Source organism: Typha latifolia, chromosome 7, assembly GCF_019914945.1.
Source record: "Typha latifolia isolate L0001 chromosome 7, TyphaL0001v2, whole genome shotgun sequence".
Lineage (NCBI taxonomy): Eukaryota > Viridiplantae > Streptophyta > Magnoliopsida > Poales > Typhaceae > Typha > Typha latifolia.
Genome location: NC_133092.1, coordinates 10,085,191 through 10,111,338, shown reverse-complemented (window position 1 = coordinate 10,111,338; position 26,148 = coordinate 10,085,191). Strand labels below are relative to the sequence as shown.

Sequence of the window (26,148 nt, the reverse complement as noted above, 5' to 3'; positions counted from 1 at the left end):
ATGAGGTGGTACAAGAAATCGGTGAAAAAAGAGTAGTCCAAGTGGTTACTGATAATGGGGCAAATTATAAAGCTGCTGAAAATTTACTAATGATTAAAATACCTCATTTATATTGGACGTCATGTGCTGCACATTGTATCGATCTGATGTTAGAGGATATTGTAAAAGAGCCTAAAATTGACATAGTCATATATGAAGGTAGAGGTTAATAAATTTTATATATAACTATGGTTGGGTTCTTAATTTACTCAGGCAGATGACTGGTGGTAGGGAGATCATCAGACCCGGCGTCACTAGATTTGCCACTCACTTTCTAGCCTTCGAGAGCATCATGCGCTACAAGGATGATATTATGCGGATGTTTACATCACAGGAGTGGTCTATGAAAATTAAGAATATGAAACCTAAAGATAAATCTTTAGGTGAAACTTTAAAAAATATGGCTCTTGGAAATATATTTTGGGATAATATTACAATTGCCACCGCAGTATTTGAGCCTCTTGTCAAATTATTAAAACTTGTAGACAGTGATGACAAGTCTGAGATTGGTTTCTTATATGAGACAATGGATATAGCTAAAGAATCAATAAAAAAAACGTGGGACAAAGTTATAGGAAGTGGTGGAAGATTATTGATTCTAGATGAAACAAACAACTACATAGAGATATACACGCTGCTGGTAAGCATGTTTTTAAGTTTTAAGTTTTAATTTACTTTTATTTATGAATATTTAAAAATTTGAATGCTTACAAATTTTAAATTTCTACAGGGTATTTTCTTAATCCAAGATTTTAACTCTCTAAAAATGTCAATAATGATAGTGAAGTCTTATTGGGGGTTAGAAAGGTAATCAGCAAGCTTGAGCCCGATATTCATAAACAAATCTTGTGCGATAAAGAAGTAAGTTATGATTTAATTAAATAATTTTATTATTATTTGTTTCAAGTTTTAACTTTAAATATAATCAATAAGCTAATAATATATTTCTGATTTCAGATGGAGAGATATAGATTGAGAGCTAGGCAATTCAGTACTGCTAAAGTTGCTGCAGCTATATCTCATAACACTCCAGCTGAATGGTGATCTATTTATAGATGGGAGGAGGCACCAAATTTGACGCCAATAGCAAAGAAAATTTTAAGTCAAACTGTGCCTTCATCACAGTGTGAAAGAAATTGGACTACTTTCTTTTTAATCCACACAAAAATACGCAACCGATTGACAATGGAAAGATTGGAGAAGTTAGTTTTTTGTCATTATAATATGAGATTGAGGGAGAGAAATTTAAGAAGAAAGGCAGAAAATGAACAACTGATTGATTTAAATCATGTTTTTGATGAAGAAGACCCCTTGACTCCATGGATCAGAGAAATAGATGGCAGGTTATTAGATGACAGAGATAACCCATGGTTAGATGAAATATTGGGAGAGACCACGACGAGGGCAGAGGCTAGTATGAGTCATTCAGCAGTGAGAGATAGTATAACTGCTAGTACTAGTCATAGTCCTGATGATACATATGGTGGTGAGATCGTTCCATCTACATTTGTTGAGAAAAGTCAAGGAGGCATAAGGAGTGAAGATAGAGAATATATATACATATCAGCGACGTCGTCATGAGATGCATTTTGGTTCCTATAATTATGGTACATTGAGTATTTATTGTTTGGACCAATCACAAAATCCATATGCTAGTTATTATACTCAGTATCCTCAGTATTCTCAGACACAAGATCCAAATGCTGGTTATTATCCACCTCAAACGCAAGTCACACAACAAGATCTATACAATATGACTAGTATGATGGAATCATTTTTTGGAGCATCAAGTCCCAGACATCAATATTTACAAACTTATGGTGATTATGATGATGAAGACTAGAAATTTATGAGAACCAGCTCGGTATTCAACAAAGTTTTAAATTTTGAGTAAGTTAATATATTTTTTTAAGTTTTTAGACTTTATATGTGAGTAATTTTTATTTTCTTATTTTTTTGTCATTTTTTCTAAATCTTTCTGCATTTTTCTGCATTTTTAAATAATATTTAGAATTTTATATAATTAACAAATAGTCTGATTCGATACGAACGGCCGATACGGCCGAAACGTATTGTTTTTCTGGACGGCCGATACCGATCCCAATCCCGATACTGGGAACCCTGGTTTTAATAAGATTTCGACTAAAAATTTTTAAGTTTTAGAGAAGATAAATCACCTCTTTCACACAGCATTCGCACCACATTCGAAAGCGAAATCAGGCATCCGCACATACAGCGAATATGTTTTGGCCATTCGAACGCACTCAGGCAAAGTTCGAACACACCCACGTAATATAAAAGTTTTTAGACATCTGAGAGTTTTGTTTTGACTTGAATTTGACTTTATCTTGTTAATCTATATAAGGGTTAGGATGCCCTAACCCTAATAAAGTTGATGATTACTTTTGATAAAAAGTTCTTGGAGCTACAACCTTTCTCCTACCAACAAGTCCGTCTCTTCTATAATGCACTAAGCTTTCATCTAGATAAAGGATCAATCTTGAGGGTTACTGAGATTGGAGATCAATTACGGAAAGCAGTGAATTGCAGGCTCTAGCTATCAAAATTAAGGAAAACAAAGTCGTGGGAGGAGTTGTTTTGTAAGTCAATCTTGTAACTGCTACAAGTTTAGTGATTGTTTTGATCCGAGTGTGGATCTGTAATTTTTTTTTCATTTGGATTTTTCCACGTAAAAATCTTGGTGTTCATTTTTACTTTAGTCTTTGATATTTATTTCGCATTTATTTAAGCAAAGAGTTGATATCATTGCCTAGGGTTTAAATACATATGTGTGTCTAATTTTTTTTTCAAGTTAGAAAATAGATATTAGCTCATCTAATTATCAAAAAGAAGGATAAACAATCTACACAATAGAGAGAATCAATATTTCATAAAAAGTTGGTACATAATCCTATACACATTGATCATGATAGTAGTGAACAAAATGAGAAGAATGATGAGGGTAGTGAAAGAGAGAAGAAATATGTATAGAAAGGAGAAAAAGATAAGCAATGATTATAACTTTTAGAGATCTAGATCAGTAAATATACAGGGAGAGAATATGGGGACAGCAAATCTACCCTTATGACTCTTAGTGTTATAGCAAAGTCTGAAAATAGTGGACCAATGAATACAAATTTTAGAAAAAAAATGGTCGAACACAAACATCCATTAAGACAGCTCTTAAAGGAATTAAAAATACAAAGAAATACATTGATAGAGCTATCTCTAAATTTTTCTTCTATAATCATATTCCTTTCAATGTAGTTGATACTCTTTATTATCACTATGATGGATGCTATACAATCAATAAGGCCTGGTGTTCTGCTTTCTAATTCAAATGATATTGTTACTAAATATCTTGACTCAGAGATAAAGGAGTTTTTTACTTATATTAAGACATTTAAATGGTATTAAGATGAATTTGGTTATACAATGATGTGTGATGGGTGGGGTACACAAAACAGAAGAAATATAATTAATTTTTAGTGTACTCGGGCATGGAGATAATATTTCTGAAGTCTGTGAATGTTACTTCTTATTTTAAAAATACAGATTATACTTGTTAGTTGATGAATAAATTGGTACAAAAAATAATGAAAAAAGAGTAGTATAATTGGTTACTAATAATGGGGTTAATTATAAAACTACTAGAAATTTACTTATAATAAAAATACCTCATTTATATTAGACATCATATGCTACATAATATATTGATCTAATATTAGAGGATATTGCAAAAGAGCCTAAAACTGATATTGTCATACATGAAGGTCAGAGATTGACAAATTTTATATATAACTATGATTAAAATTTTAACGTCACTTAATTTGCCACTCATTTTTTAGCCTTAGAAAGTATCATACGATATAAGGATGATATTCTACAAATGTTTACATCACAGGGGTAGTCTATAAAAATTAAGAATAAACCTAAAGATAAATCTTTAATTGAAACTTTTATTTTTGAATATTTTAAAATTTGAATGCTTATAAATTTTAAATTTCTATATGGTATTTTCTTAATCCAAGATTTCAATTATCTACAAATATCAATAATATTAGTGAAGTTTTATTGGGAGTTAGGAAGATAATCAACAGGCTTGAGTCTAATATTCATAAACAAATCCTTCACAATAAAGAAGTGAGTTATGATTTAGTTAAATAATTTTACTATTATTTGTTTCAAGTTTTAACTTTCAATATAATCAGTATGCAATACTATATTTTTTATTTCAGATGGAGAGATATAGATTGAGAGATGGGCAATTTATTATTACTAAAGTTGCTGCAGCTATATCTTATAATACTCCAATTGAATGGCGATCTATCTATGAATTAGAGGAGGCACTAAACTTGACACCAATAGCAAAAAAGATTTTAAGTCAAACTGTCTTCATCACAGTATGAAAGAAATTGAACTAATTTTCCATACCAAAACACGCAACTAATTGACAATGGAAAGATGGATAAGTTAGCTTTTTGTCCTTATAATATGAGATTGAGGGAGAGAAATTTAAGAAAAAAGGTAGAAAATAAACAACTAATTGATTTAAAACATATTTTTTTTAAAATAAAGAAGACCTCTTAACTCTATAGATCAGAGAAATAAAAGACAGGTTATTAGATGACAGAAATAACCCATAGTTAGATTAGATATTAGGGGAGACTACAACGAGAGCAGAGGCTAGTACGAGTCGTTCAACAGCGAGAGATAGTATACCTACCAGCCAGTACTAGTCATAATCTTGATGATATATCTGATGGTGAGATCGTCCCATCTACATTTGCTGAGAAATGTTAAGGAGGCATAAGGATTAAAGATATTGAAAATGTGGATGTATATACATATCAGCGACGTTGTCATGAGAATATTGCTTCCTATAATTATAATACATTGAGTATTTATTGTTTGGAGCCATCATAAAATCCATATGCTAGTTATTATCCTCAGTATTCTCAGACACAAGATTCATATACTGATTATTATCCTCATCAGACACAAGTCACACAACAATTCAGTATTCATCAGTGTCAAGTCATAAACATCATTATTTATAAACTTATGTTGATTATGAGGATGAAGACTATAGAAATTTATAAGAACCAATTCAGTATTCATCAAAATTTTAAATTTTGAATAAGTTAATACATTTTGTAAGTTTTTAGGCTTCATATGTGAGTAATTTTTATTTTCTTATGTTCCTGTCATTTTTTCTAAATTTTTTAAAAAATTTCTGCATTTGTAAATAATATTTAGAATTTTACGTAATTAAAAAATAGTCTGATCCAATATGAACGGCCAAACGTATCATTTTTCCGGCCGATACTAGATCCCAATCCCGATACCGAGAACCTTGGGATTAATGAATTTGATCTTCTATCTCACCTCATTACACTTTGATCCTTCTTTCACAGCATCCTATGCCCATATTAAATGCAGATTTATCAACAAGAAATGATGTTAATTGTCGAAATCCCACTTGCTCATTTCTTATCTAGGAGGATCACCACAACCCTTGAGTACTTGCCCCATATTAAAGAACACGAAATAACCATTATGGATCACTTTGGTGATACAAGCAAAGTCTGTCATGCAATAGTGAAGTATTCAACTCATCTTAATTCACAAGTCATAAGCAAACAGGTCAGGAAATAATCCAATGGGCTTCAGAAGATTATGTTTTACCTAAAAGAATTGATCAATTCAAAACAACTGTACTTTCCTACAATGCACGTTAGTAATATTTTTTGCCTCACAATTGAAAAGAAAGGTCTTGCTAACATTGCTTACTGAGAGAAGGAGAAAGAGAATACTCACCAACAGCATAACCAATGACTAGCCAAATATAATAACCATTTAAGAAGCTCTTCTTATTTGATTTATCGTATCTGCAATAGAAAAAAGACATTACACCATTAGCTAATTCCACTAAGAACTAGATCTCCTGGAAGGAAGTGACTGTAGCAATTGAAGCTATGTATCTTGTGATACTGTAGGATACGAATGGTCTGTAAACTGAATCAGAGTTCTCTGAGTGTCACTGTGCTTACTAGGCTGATGGCCAGTAGGATTAGGCATATGTTGCAACAAAAGTTTCATAACTTCCTCTTTACTTAACTTGCATTGTACTGCATGCAATTACTATTATGCCTTAATAGGCATGAAAGTAAAAATTACCATCAGATAGGTACTATTATGGTCCTTGGGATTTTATACAGGTGGTATAAAACTTAAAAGGTTAGTTGTTGCATCAGCCTTTAAATCTGGTTTGATCAACTATTTGGAAAAGTGGCAAGGAGCGCCTCGCACCATATTGGTCCAACCATTTGATGATAAGATGGTTTCCCACAAAATTTCAAGCAGTACTTGCCATCTTTTCAGCAATTATAAAGTGTAGGTATAGTGCTCTGTCACCATGGTTTTGAAAAGAAATTTTATTGGTGCAAATATACTGGTTCAAGTAAAAATGAATATTGTTTGTTTTACAAAAGACAGGAAAGTTAAATGGTACCTGAAACTGAAACAAATAAGCAGTCCAGGGAATAGAATGTCTCCAAATCCAATCATGTCATAGCCACGCCATGGATCGTCAAATTTAGGGATTCTTAGAAGCATTGGAATAGCTGGTCCGCCACTCTTGTCACCATGTGCAACCTACAATACAAATAAATGTTAATGGCATGCAGTTATTAGACGGCCCAGAATGTTAGCTACATCACTGATAAGTTGGTGATTGAACATAATAACACAGTTAGAACTGAGAATTAGTTGAAATATTTCCTGTAGCACTTTAATGAAAAGGATTGCAGAACAGTCACATAATAATGTTGACACCATGAAGTACAGAAGATATAGATAAATGATGGTATAGGAGCAGGGATAGATTTTTAAGCTCCAGGTTGGTTGGCTTAAAGATAGGTAGAAGAGTAGTCCGAAACATTCTGTTATTTCAATTTGATTGGAGACACATTAGTAGTGATATTGGTCATTTTTATTATTATTAGATTACATTTATTGGAATCAAATATTTATATTAAATTTTTATCATGGTGGACTTAGGAAATTATTTATTAGGGCTTTATGTATTTCAAGTGTATTGAGGTACATGACCAGTCATAATTCCAATTTTGGGTCGTGACAATTTGTGACAGCAAGTATGGAGGACGTGGTAGGCTAAGTGGAAAAAGGAGTGATGAGGAAGCTGCTCATCGTGGAACTTGGTATTGCTGACCAGGTTGTGTTCTCAGTTGTTGAGTCAAAATATGGCATAGGTGAGGATGGCCTTCCACGTGACGAGCACACCTCAAGTAAGAAAGGTGGGAGTAATATCCACACAAAAATTTCGGCGCACCTGTAAGAATGTGCGCCACTATTCCTTTTCCTTCTCATTCTCAAAGAAGTTTTAGCATGATTTCCCAGTGGGAAATCGTGTTAGTCTTATTATTCCTTCTCTACAAAACCCTAGCAAATCCTCTTCTCCTTTTCTCTCGATGCCGCCCTCTTTCTCATTTTTTTCAATGATGGTCATGCCACCATCGTCACGGCACATGCCGATTTTGGGTCGTGACAATTTGTGACAACAATTATGGAGGACATGGTACGCTAAGTGGAAAAGGGAGTGATGAGAAAAATGTTGACCGTGGAACTTAGTGTTGCTGACTAAGTTGTGTGCTCAGTTGTTGAGTCAAAATATGGCATAGGTGAGGATGGCCTTCCACGTGACGTGCACGCCTCAGGTAAGAAAGGTGGGAGCAATATCTACACATAAAAAATTCGGCGCACCTGTAAGAATGTGCGCCACTATTCCTTTTCCTTCTCATTCTCAAAGAAGTTGCAGCATAATTTCCCTGTGGGAAATGGTGTTACTCTTATTATTCCTTCTGTACAAAACCCTAGCAAATCCTCTTCTCCTTTTCTCTCAACGCAACCTTCGCCTTCTTTCTCGTTTTTTTCAATGATGGTCATGCCACCATCGACACGGCACATGTCGGTCGGCATGCTGAGCAACACAGCCCCTACATGCCACTGGCACTTATTTATAATATTTTTTATAAAAATTTTAAGATATTTAAATATGTTTTTAGTTCTTCAGCATGTCAATCTTTGATTTTTGGTAAAATCTATATATAGTGTTATATTTTTAGATTATTTTTGTAGATGACATATTTTATTAAAAATAAAGTAAAAGCTAAATAGAAATATTATTCAACACATAATAACATGAGAAAATGATTGAATGCTTCATAATATAATTGAACACAGAATATTAATTAATAATATTTTAATAATTAAAATTAATATCTAGTTGAACATAAATGACGAAGAGAATCAAAGACTTCAGCTGTCAGCATAAGAATAACATGAGAATGTTGTACTAAATACTGTCAATAATCTTTAAAACTCATCTACTATTACTTGTTGTTACATCTCACATAGATTTCATACAAATAGGAATTTTGCAATTATCGTGTGATATAATAAGAATATTAAACATGTCGGGAACTAAGTTGATTTGATGATGATGGATGAAAATAGAAAAATTTAGAAAAAATCTCTACATGCCATGCTAAACCACACATAGCCATCTCAAGGCCTTTGTGAGGAGGGTACTAAGTACTCTTAGTGAGTTCCCAAGGTGCTCGAGAGAGGCTACACCATGTAGCTTAGCCTCATCAGCTTTGTCCTTGTTTTTGGCTGCTGTCATCGATGACTATTGGGCTTGCTCTTGTTGCATTTTCCTTGTGAAGAGTTTTGTAGCACCCTTAGCAGTTGCCTTCCTAGTATTCTTGGGGAGATCACTCACCACCATGGTCGACAGCCATGAATGGTGCACTATTCGAAATCGGCTATCTCGGTCATTCTCCTTCCACCTCGTGTGTATTGCCGTTGGCATGAGGAAGGTGTTAGTGTCTCCTAATTTGACCCGTCGCAGGCTAGCTGCATCCTTAGTCCAAATTGTAGGATGTGGAACCTACTACAAATTAAGACTAATTTTAGAATTTTATTTATTATTAAATTAAAGTATAAAATGCTTATTGTTCAAGGTTGTGATTTTTCCTCACAACTAGGTTATGGATTTTAGTACTTTGCATCAACGATGGCCGTGCCAGTGACACCTTTACGTGCTACTGGCACGCATTTATAATATTTTTAATAAGTTTTTAAAAATATTTAGAGATGTTTTTAGATCTTTGATATGTCAATCTTTGGTTTTTGGTTTAAATATATGAATTGAAATTACATTATTATAGTGCTTTTAACTTTAGATTATTTTTGTAAATGACCTATTTTATTAAAGATAAAGCAATAGTTAAATATAAATATTATTCAACACATAATATGATTGAATACACTCATTAAAACTAATATCAATGATTAAACACTCCATAATATAATTGACTACTTCAAAATAAAATTGAACACATAATATTAATTAATAAAATTCAATAATTAAAACTAATATCTACTTGAACTTAGAATGACGAGAAAAATAAAAGACTTCATTTGCTGACACAAGAATAACAAAAGAATGTTACATTAAATACTGTCGATATTCTTCAAAACTCATCCACTACTAGTATTGCTTATTATAACATCTCACATAGTCTTCATACAAATAAAAATTTTATAATTCTTTTATGATATGATATGAATATTAAATATGCATAGAAACGACCAATACCGGCACAGGCACACCATAAGCATATACAGATTGTAGATGTAATGTATAATAAGAGTGTTGTGGCTTTAGTGTATGTTATTGATATGATAGTAATAATGATGAACTCATCATTCTATGTGCACCTCTCCTAATATCTTGCTACCTATAGACTCAAGTCCTTAATAAAAATAGTACCTCTCTAAAAAGTTTGTATAATAGGAATGTATATCTCATCTCTAGTGCCATCATCATTAATTTTACCTAAGTTTTCTAAATAATCAATTGATCAGTTGATTTAATAATGATTGATAAAAATATAAAAAATTTAAAAAAAAATTTACATGGCACAATGATCGGCACGCAACCATGTTGGATAGCATATGGATGTGTTGAACTAGCACGGCACATGCTGGTCAACACGGCTCGACAAGAAGGTGTGCCACTAGCACATCTCGTGCTAAGTGTTGTGCTATTACTGGCACGTCAAGTGCCGGTCAGCATGCTCCGTGCCGACCGGCATGGCCATCCATGCTTTGCATGGACTAGGCGAGTGAATTCACTCATGTAGTAACTGTCTTGTATTTCATACTATAATTTCATTGTTTTATCTTCAGGCAGCATTATATTTCATGCATTATGATTATCTTTGTGTTATGTTATACTTCACGCAAGGATGGCCATGTTGGTATTGCCATGCTGTCACAGTACTAACATGTGGCACAAGGGACGCCACACGGCTCGCCATAAAATGATTCCACTATAGGCCTAAAGGGAGAGAATAAGATAGGAGAGGGATACATGTCATGATGCCCTTGCTATCCCTCTTGCCTTTGCCCTTGGTCCATTTCATCGTGCCCTAGTTGCGAGGAAGAAGATGACTCATAATAGGTCGAATAAAAACTTAAGTGAGTGGATCTAACTTAACTTAGTTTAAATTTAAATTAGATTACTAACTTAAGTTTTTATTCAACCCATTATGGGTCATATTCTTCTTCTCGTTCTCTTCCTCCCGACTTGGGTATGGTGAAGTAGACCAGGGCCAAAGGCAAGAGCGGCAACAAGCGATTGCAACGGTAAAGGCGGCATGACAAGTCTCTCTCTCCTCTTTCATTTTATTTTTCTCTCTGTCTGAGTCATTGGTGAAGCTGTTTTTCTCTCGGCATGTCATGCGCATAGAGATAAGTGGGTGGGTTGAGGGATCTTTGCCTCTTATTAGTCAACCTTGAATGCTAAGATTAATTGCAATGTCAAGCTAACTAAACCCACAATTAAGTGGGTGGGTTTAGGTCCCACTGCAAGGCCTAGGCCCAACCCCTCGTGGTGATGCGTATCAATTCATGGAAGAAGAAAAACGGTAATGATGACAACTTTGGGATGGTGAAAACTCTCATCATTATTCGGTAATGATACAAACCTCCCACCCCTCGACTTCTGTCATGCCTTTCTCTTTCCTGCAGGCCATGCCCATCCCACTATGACTTAGCATTCTCCTAGCTCAAGCCCTAGCTTCCTTAGCTAAGAGCCCTTAATCACTTACTCAGGCTTTGTTGTCTCCCTTCTCCCTGAGCAACCTATTGGTCAACTCTCGAAGCCAAAGTAGTGTCTAAGCCTACTCCTCTTTCTAACAAGGCTCTAACAATAATCTAAATCCTCTGCCTTTTCATTTGGCTAGGTGACCTCAATGACATCATCTCTTTCATCCCACAAGGGGAGGCCAAGGGGAAGGATCCTTGGTGACTGCTCGACCGGCTTTGGCTTTTGTAGGAATCTTATTTTCTAGGTTTTTATTGGAGGGGTGTCTATTTTTTATAATGAAATATTTATTTTAGAATAAGGGGTCTGTGCTCCTTTTATAAACACAAGCATTCTGTCCAACAACAATCTCCTCCAACCTACTATAAATTGGGCAGGACCTTCTTCTCTGCTGATTGGGACTTTGCCTTCTTGGACAACTTCTATTTGACTCTCCCTTGCTTGGTCTCAGACTATGCTCCCGATTGACTTTATACCAGATGCAGTCCGAGAACCTTGAGGCTTTTTAGGTTTGATAAGGTCTAGTTATGAGCCCCAAGCTTACAACAACTATTGAGAGGCTGGTGGGTGAAGGGTCTGACTCTCCCAATCCTACATTTTCCTTCATCCTCAAGTTTTGTTTTCTCAATTAGAAAATTTCTTCTAGAGCACCTCTAACTTCCACAGTATCTGACTTCGAAGGAGACCTTGCTTGATACCATCCTTGCGTTGGACCGGTGGGAATAGGCAGGTCTCCTCTCAATCAGGACCTCGCCGACAAATCTAACCTGAAGGCTAAAAGCTCAACAGCATTCTTTTCCAGGAAGAGATCTTGTGGCAAAAAAGATATCATCAGTTGTGGCCCAACAGAAGAGATTCACACAATGTTCTTTCATTCATTCACGAATGGGAGAAAAAATAACTGTATCACCTACATCTAGTAGCGTGGCTCCTCTATGGCCAACCAGCTCTATATTAGGAAAGCCTTTCACTAGCGTTGTAAGTACTTCCTCGTCCCTCGCCAGCGATTGTGGTTGACTAGGCCACTATCCATCAAGATCAGAGCTCCTCCTTTGCAGCTCTAGCTGACCCCTTCTCCGGAGAGGAGATTTGGGTTGCGGTCTTTTTTCTGGGTGTGGTGAGAACTCTGGGAATCGACAGATCTCCAGTCCTTTTCTACCAATAGTTTTGGAACGAAATCAAAGGGGATCTTTGAAAAGTCTTGAACGGTTTCCATGCCCAAGACATCTAGTTGAAACGGGGAATAAGTCCTTCACATTCCTACCGATGAACGATGGGCCAATCTCTAGTCAAACTCCCAACCAGTCAACTTGCTCAATTGTAAATTTAAGATAATTACCAAGGGCCTACTCAATAGGTTGAAAAGGTTGATGGGCAACCTCATCTATAGCAATCAATCAGCATTTACTACCAAATGGAAGTCAATTCTGGAAAATGTCTAGTCCATGAGCCGTTGTCTTGCGCTCACCGATTCAATAGGTTGGGTAGCCTGATCAAGCTCGATTTTGCCAAGGCTTTCAAATGTATTGGATGAAATACTCTCTTCTCCATCCTAAAAGTGAGGGGATTTATGGTCTCAAGCATGTGGATCCTTTATCTCCACTTCTCTTGATCCTAGTCTTGGATCTGCTCATAAGATTCTTCCTAGAGTCATAAGACGAGGGGCTTATCTAGGGATTGGGTCCTTTGCCTACCATAGAAATCCCTATCCTCCAATTTGTAGACAACACTCTCCAATCAAGTGGAAGCACTGGATCCATCTCCAAACTCAACTGCATCATGGTCCTGTTTGAGCTTCTCTTGGGCCTTTGCATCAACCTAGACAAATTGTGCCTCCACTCAATCTTCTTGGCTAAAGCTGCACTGTATTGGCCCAGGTTGGTCAAGTGTCCTCTGCGCCTCTTCCCTATCAAGTACCTAGGCCCTAAATCCTAGGTTGATTAACTCCTAGGACTGGCAGCCTATCATCAACAAGTATTGGAAAGCTAGAATCCTATCAATTGACAGGCAGAGTTGTGCTTGATAAAGTGGTTCAGTCCTTCCCTCATACTTCATTTCTTTTATTTTGGCACCTGAAGCAGTCATCTCCAAGATAAATGTCATCAGAAGGGGCCTTTCTTTGGAAGGGAGAAGGATGATCTTTCACTTCCATTATCAAGCCAATTAGGCATTACCTTCCTAAGAGCTCGCGATTATGGGCCTCAAAAGGTGTCAACATCTCTCTTGTGGGAAAATGCTGGTGGAAGCTGCTCAACTAGAAGGTTTCCTGGTAGAGAGCGGTGGTAATTGAGCTATACTACAGCGGTGGTAATTGAGCTATACTACAGAAGGAGCTATCTTAAGAAAGAACCCGAGGTGCCCCACTATATGAAGGGGTGTGCTGAGGGCCGCCACCCATTCACAGTTAAAGTATCCTTTATCTCAAGGAGAGGTGATTAAATTAGCTTATGGACTGATCTCTAGCTCAGAGAAGTACCATTGCACACTCATCTCCCCTAGTGTTCCAGGTATCTACACGGAAAGCATGCTCCTCACAGATGCACCTTCCTTAAGGTGCCCTGGAAAGATAGACGGGCCTACTGCCGATGAGTGGGCTGCACCAGGAATCTTCCTTAAGGACCTCTCCCTTCCTGCCAGATCTCTGCACAACATCAACTAGAGGATGACTATGTTCAGATCTTTCTCCGTCAGCTCCCAAAATAGCATCCTCTCTACCAGTACCACCAAAGAGGAGTGAGTGGCTAGCCTTTGGAAGATGTCCCTACCATCCAAAGTTATGACCTTCCTCTAGCTAACTAACCTTGATAAAATTTAAACAACCAATGTCCTAGCTCGCAAAGGCTTCAATGGTCCTCTTGGTTGCTGGCTCTATTATGGTGCAGTGAAATCCCTCCACCACCTTTTGTTGGGGTGCTCCTTGGCAAAACACTTCTAGGACTCCTTCCTACCGGTCATCAGAGGGAGGACTCTCCTGCGTCGATCACGAACAATTGGACCTAATGCCTTCGCAAAGCCTTCGATTATCTCCTTGAGATTCTTTGGTGGCTCTAGAGATTCTCTGTGCACTCCAGCCTTTGTAAACCCTTTGACTATCTCATTTGGATTTTTTGCTGGCTCCTTTGAAATGAGCGCAAATTATTGCTATAGTAATAAGTATTTCATAAAATATATCTGTTCAAATTATTTTCCAAACTAGTATAACAATAAAATTGCTGTCTTAGACAGTGGATTTAAGTGGACTAATCAATTTTCTACAACACTAAAAAATTGCTAGGAAAATTATTGCTTTAGACAATGAATTTTTTTCACCATTATTTCTATATTAAACACTTTCAGAGAAAGTGATTTCTAACCCACAGCCCAGTCCATTGCTAATTTAATTGCTGGCCTTGGTCCAGCCCGTTAAATTGAATTCTTATAGGTTGCGGGCCAACTACAATCCAGCCCAATCCAATGGGCTTAAATCAACCCATTTTACCTATTTAATTAGTTTTAAATTTTAGAAATCATGATATTAGTTAAATTAAAATATATTATTTATTTATTATTAAATATAGTTTTTTTTTTTAACCCATGGACTAGAGATTTCAGTCGTTTCACCTAGACATAGGTGAGTAGGTTCACTTACATATTTATTTTATTTATTCGTCTTGTATTTTATGCTTTTTATCAGATCACGTAATATTTAATGTGCAAATACATTATTATATTTTTGTGCAATATTATGTTTTGTGTGCAAAATATAAGACCCACTATATTACTATATTCAGTGCAAATAGTCATTTATATGATTGATAATATTAGTGGAAAAATATAATTGATATGTAGTAGGACTTTGAGAACAGCACAAGCTAGATATTCTTCGTGCATCTCTCTGTGGTGACTAAAGACTACCTTGAAATCTAGGGGTCAGTCCTATACCTGATCGGCATATGCTCCGTAAATGACTCTGGCGAGCTTAGAGAATAATCTCAAGCTAGATCAGAAATCTCCCTAAGATGACTCTAATCTTTCTCTATGGTTAGTGAAAAAGACAAGTGAGTTTATCACATAGTGACACCTCCTGATGACCCTAACTAAATTAACTATAAAAAAAAGACTCCAGTGCATACCGAGGTGACTTGTAGTTGATATGGATTCTCGGGAATAGTCATAATTTGAGACATATGACATTATTATTAATATTGAAAAAAAGTTTAACATATGGACAAGAATCATGTTATGAGATATGATTTACTCTATTATTACTTGTCCTATTATTATAAATTTATAATTGTTATCATAAGCAAGCTTATTAAGATTCTCATTTTATATTATTGTACTTATATTTATTTAAATTTATATTATGAATTCGGATTTATTTGGCTTTTGAGTGGATTTCACTCAATGAGCTATATTTGTTGGATCATGAATTTTTTCTTCTAATATTTTAAATACTGATCCAGGTGGTGACTAAGCGAGATGCACCGGGACCTCACCTCCACTTAGAATTTTACTATTTTGTCTATCGATTGTATTAGACATTTTATTCTAAACTATCTATTATTTTAGTTTGATTAGTGACACATTATCGATAACATTAGTGTTTTTTTTCATAATTAAATTCTTAATACTTTGGAACTTAAAAAAATATTAGTTAAGACTTTGTGTATCTCAAGTGCATTGAGGTACATGGCCGATCATGATTCTAATTTTAGGTCATGACATAAACTAATATATAAATGTGAAATTAAAATTTGGAGGAGCTATGTTCTTTATTTTGCAATTCTAAGCACAGTTGGTTTAGGGGAATTATTACATTATTCCATCTTATAAAAAAATTTCATATCTTCACAACGACATATTTTTTGACCAAAATAGAAAATCCAACGCAAAATTATGATAATCTAAACTTTTTCTTTATTTTTAGCCTATTATAAAATTGATTAATTTACTAAAGAATTGTTGTCTGAGACAATGATTTTATTGTAGTACTAGTTTGAGAAATAGTTTGAACAGAATGCTACTTTGGAGATATTATTTTACTGCTACAGCAATTTCGTCAAGAACTGGGCTAAAACCCCTTTCAACCTTTGTATCTATCTTTTTGAGATATGGCGCCAGGGGAAGATTTTCTTTCCTCCTCTTGTCTCTTTCGAGCATGGATGGTTGTGCTGGCCGCGTACCGGCACATGGCACGACGGTTGCTGCACAGTACCCCTCCTAATAGTTCCGTCACTCGCCGTTGACCTCGTCGTCGAGCTACTTGTTGCCGATCGCCGTCGCCCGAGCGTATTAGGTGCCCTAGCCCAAGGGCGTGCCGGTCAACTCTCTCTCGATCTCTCCTCCTCCTCTCTTGGGCTAGGGCACCCGACGCACTCGGGCGACGGTGATCGGCGACGGCGAAGGCGAGCGACAAGCGGCGAGCAGCAATCAGCGACGGCAACGGCAATGGCGAAGGCGAAGGTGAGTATTACTTTTCTTCTCTCCTCTTATAGCACAGCCGGCAAGTGCCACAGCACGTGCCGTGCCGGGTTGTGCTAGCCAGTAGTCGGCATGGTCCGTGTCTGTGGCACAGCCATCGTTGCCTTCAAGGTCTCCTCTAGTCTCTCTATATAATGTCCTGATCTTCTCTCTCATAAATCTTCCTTTAATAAATTATAATTGGGACCCAAACACTTGTCTCAATAATTTAATGTATGCAATAAATACTAGGACAAGTGGTAAAAAAAAGAAGGAAAACTGAAGCTACTTCAAAATTCTAATATCCATTTTATCATTTAAAGAAAAAAGGCTGAAAAGGTTTATGACAAGAATCCAAATGCAATCCGACTGGAAAACAACTACTAATTTGATGTTCTGGTGAAATAACTCAACAGAAGCAAAGAGGTAGTCCAACAATGAAACAACTAGTAATTTAATGCTATGGTGAAATAATTGAACAACAAACTGACTGTTCTAACTGAATAGTTGCAAGAATAACACTATCAATGACATAAATATCACATCTTGAGAAGACAGTGGCTGAAATGTTAAAACCAGAAAAAATAGACTTACTGCAATCATGACACTCTCATGGAAAATAAGTGGGGACAGGAAAACCCAGAATATATCATAGAAAAATGCACACACAAGAAGTGCCGATGCAACCTGAAAAGCAGTGCAACAAGTTAAAGAACAATAAACAAACAATTATCTACAAAATTATGTTGTTGGAGAAGTGACAAATTATCAAATACGTTTAGCAGTCCTTTATAGGAAAAGGAGCTCTACTCATTTTAAGTAGGACCCATCCAATTGGACTGTAAATTAAATGGAGAAAATATTTGCTGGAATTTGCCTAGATAGCCTCAACTCTTTCCAATGTTAGGTAACAAGTTAGTCCACAAGTATAAAATATTGAAAATATATAATAAGGATTAGTTAGAGCATTATCAATTATAGCAAAAAAATGATTACATGATAATGTTACAAAGATCACCTTTACATTTGGCAACTGAGCCAGCTGTAACACTTGTATTATCAAACAGATGTCCTGGATGCATCAGAGAAAGATCCAATTAAAAGGGACGTAATGAACTGTAATATATAAAAATAAGCTAATACAATAAATAGTAAGCTGTCAGACAGCATGTAACATGGAACTAAATGGATTCCAATGAGACTAAATATGCAGTACAAGAAGTTCAATTGGCAAGGCTTGCACTACACGAATATTGCATAAAAGATTAGTGAAAATATTAATAAAGAAGTTTGCAGTGATACAATCTTAATTGATGAAAAGATGCAGCAACAACAACAACAAAGACTTTAGTTCAACCTCTTAATTGATGATGATACTGATGCTTGAAATATTTTCAAGAACAAAAGAAGAGACAAAACTTGATGAAAGTACTTCCGCACTGTAATGTGACAGCTTGACAGCTCAGAGTAAAAGATATAATAGCAACAAAATTTAGATGTGTTCACTGTTCAGTGTGTTGGGCAGTGAAAATCAGTCGTTTGATATCATCCACATGAAAAGTGATAATTTTCAATTTACGTGCCAAAAATATGAAGGATGGAGAAGAAAATTATTATAAACGATCTGAAGGAGACATGCTGTCAGAATAAAATGACGTAGGAAGTTATCCATTGTGACAAGGCACTTGTATGTATGGTAAAGGGTATGCTATAAGGAAGAAAATAAGTACAGAAATCAGGAATGTAAGATAAAAAAAAAGTAGGACATTTTTTATAGTTATTATACGGTTGAAAGACTGTCTTTGGAAGAGCCAACATTAGATCTAGTTGCTCAGCTAACTACATTGGAAGCATACTTTTGTTGAGACACAAGTATTTCTTTCCCAGTGTGAGCAATCTCATGGAAGTATGTGCATGTGGGAGGAATTTTTAGTCCATTAGAATTTGAAATTGCTGTAGGCCGCACACAAGGGGACAACTTCCATCCATATGGGATTTCTCATGCAAGGACTTGAATGGGTCTCATTGCAACTCATAGGCGAGTCCTTATCATGGTTCGAAGGATCTGCCAATCCACACCCGAGCCCAATCAATTGATTGGGATCGGGTGAAATTGGCCGATCTCAATCTGAATCAGCCGATTCTAGTCGATCTTCTTTCATTCTTTCTCTCTTTCTTTCTCTTTCTTTTTCTCTTTCTCTCTTTCACTATTTCTCTCTCTCCCTACCATAGTTATTGCTTCTTCCATGCAGAAATCAAGGTTCTAAAAATCGGTATCGGGATCGAGATCGGCCGTCCAGAAAAACGATATGTATCGACCGTATCGGCCGCCCGTATCAGATCGGACTATTTTAATTAAATAAAATTCTAAATATTATTAAAAATATTGAGAAATTTCTAAAAATTTAGAAAAAATTATAAGAAAATAAGAAATAATAATTACTTACATATAAAGCCTAAAAAATAAAAAATCTCTCTTCCACCCTCTCTTCTTTCCTATTCCTCTAACTGTTAGTCTAAAATATTCATTCTCTCCCATACTTTTTTTCCTATCTTTCTCTCTCTCTCTCTCTCTCTCTTTCTCACTCTCTTTTTTTTTAATCTTTCCCTCTCCCTCACTCTCTCTTCATTTTTTTCTCTCTCTTACCCTCTTTTTTTTTAATCTCTCTCTCTCTCTCTGTGTGACAGCTGCTGACAGCTGCCTGCAGCAGGCAGCTATCTGCTGCAGCACCCTACAGCAGCAGCAACTGTCTGCTGCTGCTGCAGGCCGAAACCAGCCGATCCCGGCTGGTTTCGGCCTACCGTTTTGGCCGATCCCTCGGGATCGACCGAAACTAGAATCCTTGGCAGAAATCCAACTCTGGCAAACTCCACTAATGCAGATCAAACTCAAACAACCTTGGCTATGTGATTTTTTTATTTTATTTCTTTCTCTCTCTTCTCTTATATCTTCACTACAGTTTTTTTCTTCTCTCTCCTTTACTATGGTAGTCTTTTCTTTCTTTCTTTTCTTTTCATTTTTTCCACTCTCTCTCTCTCTCTCCTTCATTGTAGCAATTTTAAGTAAGTTAACATTTTTTTTAGTTTTTAGGTTTCATATATGAGTAATTATTATTTTCTCATTCTTATTATATTTTAAAAACTTTCATGTAATTTTAAATAATATTTAGAATTTAATGTAATTAGAAATAGCCCAATCCAATCCGAGCGGCCGTTACGACCGATTTGGCTGATACGATCGATACGTATCATTTTTTTGGGAGGCTAATCCCAATTCTAATTCCAACTTTTTGAATCTTGGTCCTTGTGATTGAGGGTTTCTCACAATTCACTTGCGTGAGATTTGTTCCTAACAACGGCTTCTAGTGCAATGGCAAGCCAAGGAATATGATTGATAGAAAATTAGAAAAAATATAATCAATTGGAAAGAAGCCTAGAGATCTAATACCATGTTACAAATGGAATAACCAGCAATAGTACTCAAATATATCAAAGATACAAGTTATATGATATTCCCCAGACACAACCTGCAGACAATACATGTATATAGATTAACAACTCTAAAAGCTAAGGTGAACAAAGGATGGTAGTTTCATGCTTTCATTCTTTTATACTTATACTTACACAACAGGTTCTCTTCAAATTCCATATTGATCTGACAATACAAACTTAAATATGAAAAATATAGGAAATGAAATTTAAACAGATGGTATAAAAGATTTACCAAATAATTGAATGAGAAAAATGGTAATTTATTTTATTATAGCACCTACACTTTTGAAAACTGAAAAGTATTAAGAAGGTTCTCAATGTATATCACAAAATTTTTATCTAATCAAATCTGACTACATCATGTATAATACACCAAAAGAGGTAATCCTAAACTCTTCTTATATCAAACTATTACTGTATTAGGACTCTTTGGATAAATATGACTTGGTTCAGAACATTGACTTACCTAATCAAACAAGCATATTTAATCAAAAAAGATTCAAATTTATAGCTAAAGGAACTTCAGCATTTATACTAACCTAGATTGCCATACACTTCCTGCCCATAAATAGTTCAGAAAATACATGAAAGCAAGAAAAAGAGATGCTACCTAAGACCTACTTTGCATCTGTAGAGCATATTGATTTACTCTAAAATTCTACATGATATATTGATAGTACACAAAACAACTACTAAGCAACACTTGACACACCGAAAAATCCAACTGCCCCTCTATTTCAATATTGGTTAAGCAAAATGCCAAAGTTTTGTAAGGTGATCCGACCTAACTTTTAATTAGCAGATCATTTGTATTGGACTCTGAATCAAAGAGTAACGCATTGCAATAGTTTTTCTTTGTTTACATAAATATTTTCTACCTCTCTTATCCTGGTTGCTAAATTTAGTACCTAAGACATATAATGTCAGTTGCAGCTATTGGAAGTTTGCAGCAATTGCTCATAACATAACAAAAAGGTGCTACTTGCACTAAGGAGAAAAGGTTTGGTTCCTTTCAAATACTTAGATACCTATATACAGTGATGGCCGTGCCAGTGGCACGTGCCGAGCGGCAGCCCTCCGGGACAATGGCACACATTTATAATGTTTTTAATAAATTTTTTATGATATTTAGAGATATTTTTTTGTCTTTGGTATGTCAATATTTGATTTTTTGTCTAAATATATTTATTAAAATTTAAAATCTACATTACAATATTTTATCTTTAGATTATTTTTGTAATATGATTGAATACACTCATTAAAATTAATATTAATGATTAAATACTCCATAATATGATTGAATACTCCATAATATAATTGAACACATAATAACATTCAATATTAATTGATCATTCAATATATAATTAATAATAGTTCAATAATTAAAACTAATATCTAGTCGAACGTAGAATGACGAGGAGGATCAAAGACTTCATTTGCTGGCACAAAAATAACACCGGAATGTTGCGTTAAATACTATCGATATTCTTCAAAACTCATCCACTGATAATATTGCTCGTTATAACATCTCACATAGTCTTCATACAAATAAGAATTTTATAATTCTTCGATGATATAATATGAATATTGAATATGCACGGGAACGACCAGCACTGACACAGGCATAGACACACCATAAGTATATACAGATTGTAGATATGGAGTATAATAAGGGTGTTGCGGCTCTGGTAGGTGTGATTGATATGATGGTAATGATGATGAACTCATATCATCCTGTGTGCACACCTCTCTTGATGTCCTGCTAATCTATAGACTCAAGTCCTTCCCTCATCTGACTATAATCATATTGAGCTTGAGATGGTCTCATTTTTTTTCTTCTCTCTGATAAATTCAGTTTTGTGGTTGTCTAGGTCTAGCAAATGAGTTGTCATTCCAATTTTAAAAAATGACAAATAAGTTGTCATTTCAAAAATGACAAATGACAAAAGTTAATTGATAGAAATAAGAAAAAGTTAAAAAAAATTGGTTTCACATGTCATATCATGTTTGTTAAGAAAATAAGTAAAGTTGATTTGATAAAGATTGATGGAAATAGAAAAATTTTAAAAAAAATGTCTCTACGCTGGCACATGACCAGCACGAGGCCGTGCCGGATGGCACGTGGTCATGCCGGACCGGCACGACTCGGCACGGCACACGTGCCGGTCGGCACGGGGGTGTGCCACTGGCACGGCAAGTGCCGGCCGATCGGCGCGTGCCGACTGGCACGACCATCCTTGTCGATTTACACTATTTGTCAAGCCAAAGACTAAACTCTACAAATATTTAGAAAAATAAAAACAAATACAGATGTGGCAAGAGAAAACTTCAGTATGTATTTGATATCTTACAACTTACAAGAATGTCTTGGCCAATCCAGGCAAAAGAAGATTTCTGATTTGCAGCCCAACTTATGGAGAATGCCAAGCAGAGTGGAAAAACAAACATAGACAGAACCAGTACTTCCCCGAGAAAAGGAAGATTTACTCTAATCTGACCACAGCCTCTGAAGATTCTGTTCAGAAAATAAGCCTTAAATGCAGCAAGGAGATGACACCAGATTAAAATGTTACAGAAATAAGTCTGTAGGACCACACCTTGAAGTAAGAGTTACTGTACAAAAGCGCATTCCCTGAAAACAGTGCAAAGGTAAAAAGCATCATACATAAAGGTCTATTAGAATACTAAATGTCCAATCTAGCCTGATTTGTTAAAGATGATTATATAACAAATTATCAACTGAACTAGATAATTTCATGAAAATTCATACTGACTTTTGTACCTCAGCTCCAGCGAGGCAAAACAACACAATCAGAAGCCAAACAAGCCAAGATGACATGAAAAAGTATAGAATTATCAGAAAAGCAGATGCTGCTATAACAAAGACTATAGCACCCTTTGCTTTCATTTCTACAATTTCGTTCTCAGAATCTCCTTTGTCATTCAGTTCAGCATTAGGTTGATCCTGTTCATGGAGATTAAAGGCAAAGTTTAGATGCATGTCACCTTAATGAGACTTGTATAAGAGAAAAGGAATGTAGCTATGCTTTTCTTTGGATGATCACTTCATGAATATGCAAATTACCACACATTGGATAAACTGAAGAATGAAAAAATTTTAATGGATGACTATGAAATAATTTTGGTATGGCCATCAAGTTTACTAATCGACTAACACTTGTTAAAGTAACATCATCAACTATCTGACAGAATTTTAATATCATATAACTATTACCCCTTACTTGATAGAGCTTTCTAGTACCTCTTCATTCAGTTTCTCGCTTTTAGATGATCTTTAATAAAACTAAGAAGTAAGAAGAGTAACATATTTTCACAAATAGTCGTAGAAGGCCCTACTTAAGTTGTAGATATCACAAACTATGTAATGTGGTAATGGTGGGAGAACAGGTTCAGAAACAATGAATCCGGGGCATTTTAATAATTAGACAGAGCCCCATGTAATTAGTTGCATGTAGAAGTGAAGTTCTTGTAAGAGATAAAGTCTACAAGGAATATGGTGGTGAGAACTAGCAAAGATACATAACAAGTAGAGGTCTAGCACTAGAGATAGGGTTTCAACATATCTACACATAATGACTCAAATACATAGGGACTCATAATGTGTTCAATATTATATTACCATGTTGGAGTATAAAAGGATAAAACTATAATTGTCTAACAATTTAAGCTTTTAGAATAGTTAGTGAGAAATGTTACAACATACAACTTGCAAATTATGTTTCAGGAACATTTAATGGATTATCAACTGAAAAAACCCAAGAGAGAAAAATCTAAATCAATTTCTTTTGACACTTGTAGTCGAATACCTTCTCAGATGAAATGTATTCATCCCAAAGAGAGGCACAAACAATAGTTCCAACAGCCATTAACCATAAAAAGGCTACAGAGAAGTCCACATCTTTCTCATTTGGAGAAAATAAAAGAATATCAACTGCAGCAAAAGAGCATTGTGAAAAATAAAAATTATAAGAAATTAAGAATATTACACAAAGCAAATAGATGTACTGAAAGATAGAAACTACGAACGAACTTAAACAACAAACAAAGTCAATGTCTAGAAAGTCATGCTCTCAACAATTCTGCACTTAAAGACGTAATTCAGCACACATTGGGAATTATCTTAACAGCAACTATGTTCAGTTTCTGAGTTAGAACTTATAAGAATTAAGAAGTTGACATTATAAGGTTCAAGAGAATAAGGACTACTTAGCCTAATGAAGCTATTATGTGCATGTTGCAGATACATACTATAAGGAAGGAAATGGGATATAATCATACAACAAGATGTTCTTATCAGTTTCTTACTTAGAAATTATAAAGGACACTGGCTGAAATATTGGTTATTCAAGAAATATATAAAGACTACTTAGCCTAAGGAAGCTATTATGTGCATGTCGCAGATACATACTATACGGAAGGAAATGAGATATATCATAATTTCTTGCTTTCTGAAATTATATAGGACACTGGTTTTGAAATATTGATTATTCAAGAAATTTATAAGAGATCAAGCTTAGTATTGCATTTTCTTCCTGAGACGCTGATACTAATTAATTGATGTAGCAAGCCTCATGAGTGAGCTCATCATTTTGCAGCATAGCAATAACGTCGGTACAATTGTGAAAGGTGTCGCTTTCCTTTTTATCTATTGAGGAATCTTTTCAGTTTACCTGGTAATCATATACAAAGGATGAATGGTCATAATTTTTTTTTTTTGAAAAAACAATGAAATACTGCCTTGAGCCGGTAGATAAAAGATCTTTTAAAAGAATCAAGAGTTTGCATGTGGAACGAAAAACAAATGAGGAAAAAAGTTCTCCATCGAGTAAATTCTTTATCAGCGAAGCCAAACTTATGAAGAAAATTGGTGGACATGATATACTTAGTTAGAGTCTTTTCTTATTGCATTAGTTAATTATTTTTCTTAAAATAAATTTTCTGTAGGTTGCGTTTGAATGGCTTTGCGAACGCCTGCACCAAGTTCGCAAAAATAGAGAATGCAAAATGCGCGTTCGAATCGACAGAGAACGTCTTTTGTGTGTTCGAACGCGATCGGGCGCGTTCGAACGCGATCGGCGGGAGTCCAGTAGAATTAGGGTTAATAATTGTTATTTTGGCTTGTTGGCTAGCCTCTATAAAGGTGTGAATGGCAGCTAAAATCATAATGCTATTGGAATATTGGTTTTTTGCCTCTCTATCTTCTCTCTATCCTAATCTCCCTCCTCCCTCTTCACTAGCCTACCACCTCTATCATTGATAAGGTCTCTCCTAACTTCTAATCTCCCTCGTCTGTCGAGTCCTCCCTCTTTCTTGGGATCTCGACCACTTCTTCCTCTTCGTCTTTATCACTTAAACTACATCGACAATCCACCCTCATCTCCATTATCATCCATAACCCTAACTTCCACTTCACCCGTCACCACCACCATCATCCGCACTATATCATATTTTCATCCCAGTTGGAGTTCGAATCTGTGAAGGGCATAAATACCAAAAACGTAGATCAGGGAGTTATGGATCGATTCCACTTGGTTTTATAATTTTCTGACTATAGGAGAATATTTGGTGAATATTTTTCCTCGGTTGCGCGGACTGCTTCCTACAATAAATCTAAATCTTAAAGGAATTGTTCCGTAACCTATCAGGACATCACGCAAAATACCCTCCTGTGCAACTGAAAACAGAACTAGGAGAAATATCCAGAGTATATTTTAATCATAAACCCTCCCACCAAGCAGCATGGGGCAATCCTTAATTATCACATTAAAAGAAGCCATCCATTCTCTAGAGAGAATTCAGTGACTCCAACTGAGCAGGAAACATGCAGCTAAGAATCTTGATGCATACTGAGAAAGAAAGAGAACAAAATTGTACCTAGTAAACTGAAGTAGAACACTGAATAATGTGCCAAACCACTTTAACCTGAAGTAAACATTCGGTAAGTTCCAACCACATTT

General features: G+C 35.5%; 1 protein-coding gene across 2 annotated transcripts in view; it reads right to left on the bottom strand.

The window, feature by feature from the left end:
- LOC140792912 (signal peptide peptidase-like 2) overlaps positions 1–26,148 on the bottom strand; it is a 43,636-nt gene that overhangs the window by 3,052 nt on the left and 14,436 nt on the right. For both annotated transcript variants that reach the window (XM_073144143.1, XM_073144144.1), the window contains exons 5-12: positions 23,998–24,122; positions 22,953–23,135; positions 22,768–22,802; positions 22,529–22,685; positions 17,697–17,750; positions 17,273–17,365; positions 6,554–6,696; positions 5,860–5,930 (exon numbers count right to left, since the gene is read on the bottom strand). In XM_073144143.1, the coding sequence (XP_073000244.1) occupies positions 5,860–5,930; positions 6,554–6,696; positions 17,273–17,365; positions 17,697–17,750; positions 22,529–22,685; positions 22,768–22,802; positions 22,953–23,135; positions 23,998–24,122 (861 nt within the window). The remainder of the gene's footprint in view (positions 1–5,859; positions 5,931–6,553; positions 6,697–17,272; positions 17,366–17,696; positions 17,751–22,528; positions 22,686–22,767; positions 22,803–22,952; positions 23,136–23,997; positions 24,123–26,148) is intronic.